The sequence below is a fragment of the Malurus melanocephalus genome, unplaced genomic scaffold, assembly GCF_030028575.1.
Source record: "Malurus melanocephalus ecotype Western Australia unplaced genomic scaffold, MMel_1.1 scaffold_2464, whole genome shotgun sequence".
Classification (NCBI taxonomy): Eukaryota; Metazoa; Chordata; class Aves; order Passeriformes; family Maluridae; genus Malurus; species Malurus melanocephalus.
In genome coordinates this window covers 1-1485 of record NW_026625696.1, presented here as the reverse complement: position 1 = coordinate 1485, position 1485 = coordinate 1, and the positions used below count along the sequence as shown (strand labels likewise).

At 61.9% G+C, this 1485-nt stretch overlaps 2 protein-coding genes across 2 annotated transcripts in view; both read left to right on the top strand.

The window, feature by feature from the left end:
- The window catches only part of LOC130587795 (HLA class II histocompatibility antigen, DR beta 3 chain-like), a 3094-nt gene extending 2754 nt beyond the window's left edge, over positions 1 to 340 (top strand). The window contains exon 4 of the mRNA XM_057388765.1: positions 287 to 340. Coding sequence (XP_057244748.1) covers positions 287 to 340 — 54 coding nt within the window. The remainder of the gene's footprint in view (positions 1 to 286) is intronic.
- A 123-nt stretch (positions 341 to 463) lies between these two features.
- LOC130587794 (SLA class II histocompatibility antigen, DQ haplotype C beta chain-like) lies at positions 464 to 1379 on the top strand (the record flags this gene model as incomplete). The annotated part of the gene is given in 3 exon segments (XM_057388763.1): positions 464 to 516; positions 518 to 642; positions 1113 to 1379. Coding segments are annotated over 3 exon segments (430 nt in total), but the record flags the coding sequence as incomplete, so codon positions are not given.
- Positions 1380 to 1485: the final 106 nt, after the last annotated feature.

The following is a 1485-nucleotide window of genomic DNA, read 5'->3' as shown; positions in this document are numbered from 1 at the left end:
TTCCCAATAAAGCTTCCCAGTTGGCCCCGGGCCCGTTTATTGGGGGGCGCTGGGGAGGGATTTGGGGGGGCCGGGATTGGGGGAGGGGCAGAAGCGGCCCCGGGATGGATCGGGAATGGGGACCCCCGTGTGTCCCCCCCGTGTCACCGCGCTCTGGGGGGGCCTTGGGAGGCACCTGAACCCCAACGCGGCTCCAGAGAACCCCGAAAGGCGCCGGGACCCCCCTGAGCCGCTCCAAGGACCCCAAAACCCCACTTCCCCCCTTACAACGCCCCCTAAAATTCAGCCAATCAGAGCGCGTTTCGCTGGTGACTCATCAGCTGCCAGGCAGAACCTCTGAGAAACGTTCACCAAAGCGATCCGACCAATCAGAGCGCGTCCAAAAAATCTCCGGCCAATCACAGCGCTGCCAAAATTCACCCGGCCAATCGGAACGCGTTCCAAAATCACGTCCGGCCAATCAGAGCGCGCGGTGGGGATGAGCCCGCACTGGTCCGGACTGGAGCTCCCAGTCCAGCGGCGGCTTCGGGGCTGGCGGCACCTGCCCGGCGCTGGCCATGGGGCGAGTGGCGGCAGCTGGGGCCGTACTGGTGGCACTGGTGGTGCTGGGAGCGGCCCCGGCTGCGGGCGAGGAGCTCTCGGGTGAGCGGGGGGGACGGGAAATGCGATGGGAAAGGGGGAAAGGGGAAAAAATGGGGTTTGGGACCCAAAAATTGAGGCGGAAAATGAGGGGAACCCTAAAGAAAGAACGGGAGTGGCTGAGGATTGGGGGAAGGTGAGAATGGGTGGGAGAGGTTGAAAAAAAGGGGAAAAGGCGAGGGCGAGTTCCTAAAACTGAGCAGGAGGGGGCTAGGGATTAAGGGATTGTGGAAAACGGAGTGGGGAATGGGGAAAACGGGGATATGAGACGCTAAAACCGATCTTGGGTGTGGCTGTAAATGGCGCGGAGAGGATGTGAAAGGGGAAATGGGAAGAAGAGTAGAAGAGAGAATCACAGGAGGGTCCCGTGGCGGCCGTGGGGCACGCGAGGGGGCGGTGTGGGGATCCGGGGTGAACACCGGAGCTCGGGGGCTGCTGGGGGAGCAGCCCCTGCCCTGTCCCTGCACACTCAGGGGTCTTCCAGGAGCACCATAAATTCGAGTGTCACTTCACGAACGGCACGGAGAAGGTGAGGGTCGTAGTGAGGTTCATCTACAACCAGGAGGAGTACGCGAGGTTCGACAGCGACGTGGGGCACTTTGTGGGGTACACGCCCTATGGGGAGAAACGGGCCCAGTCCTGTAACAGCGACCCAGATTACATTGAGCAATTGCTGTCTGCAGTGGAGAGGTGCCAATACAACTACGAGATTATGACCCCGTACATCGTGGATCGCAGAGGTGAATTTACGGCCGAGCGCGTCCCCTCGGGCCCTGCCCGGCCAATGACCCCGGAGCCCCTCAAAACCTCCCTGGGAATCGCCGCAGAGCCCTCAGCCCTCCTTGT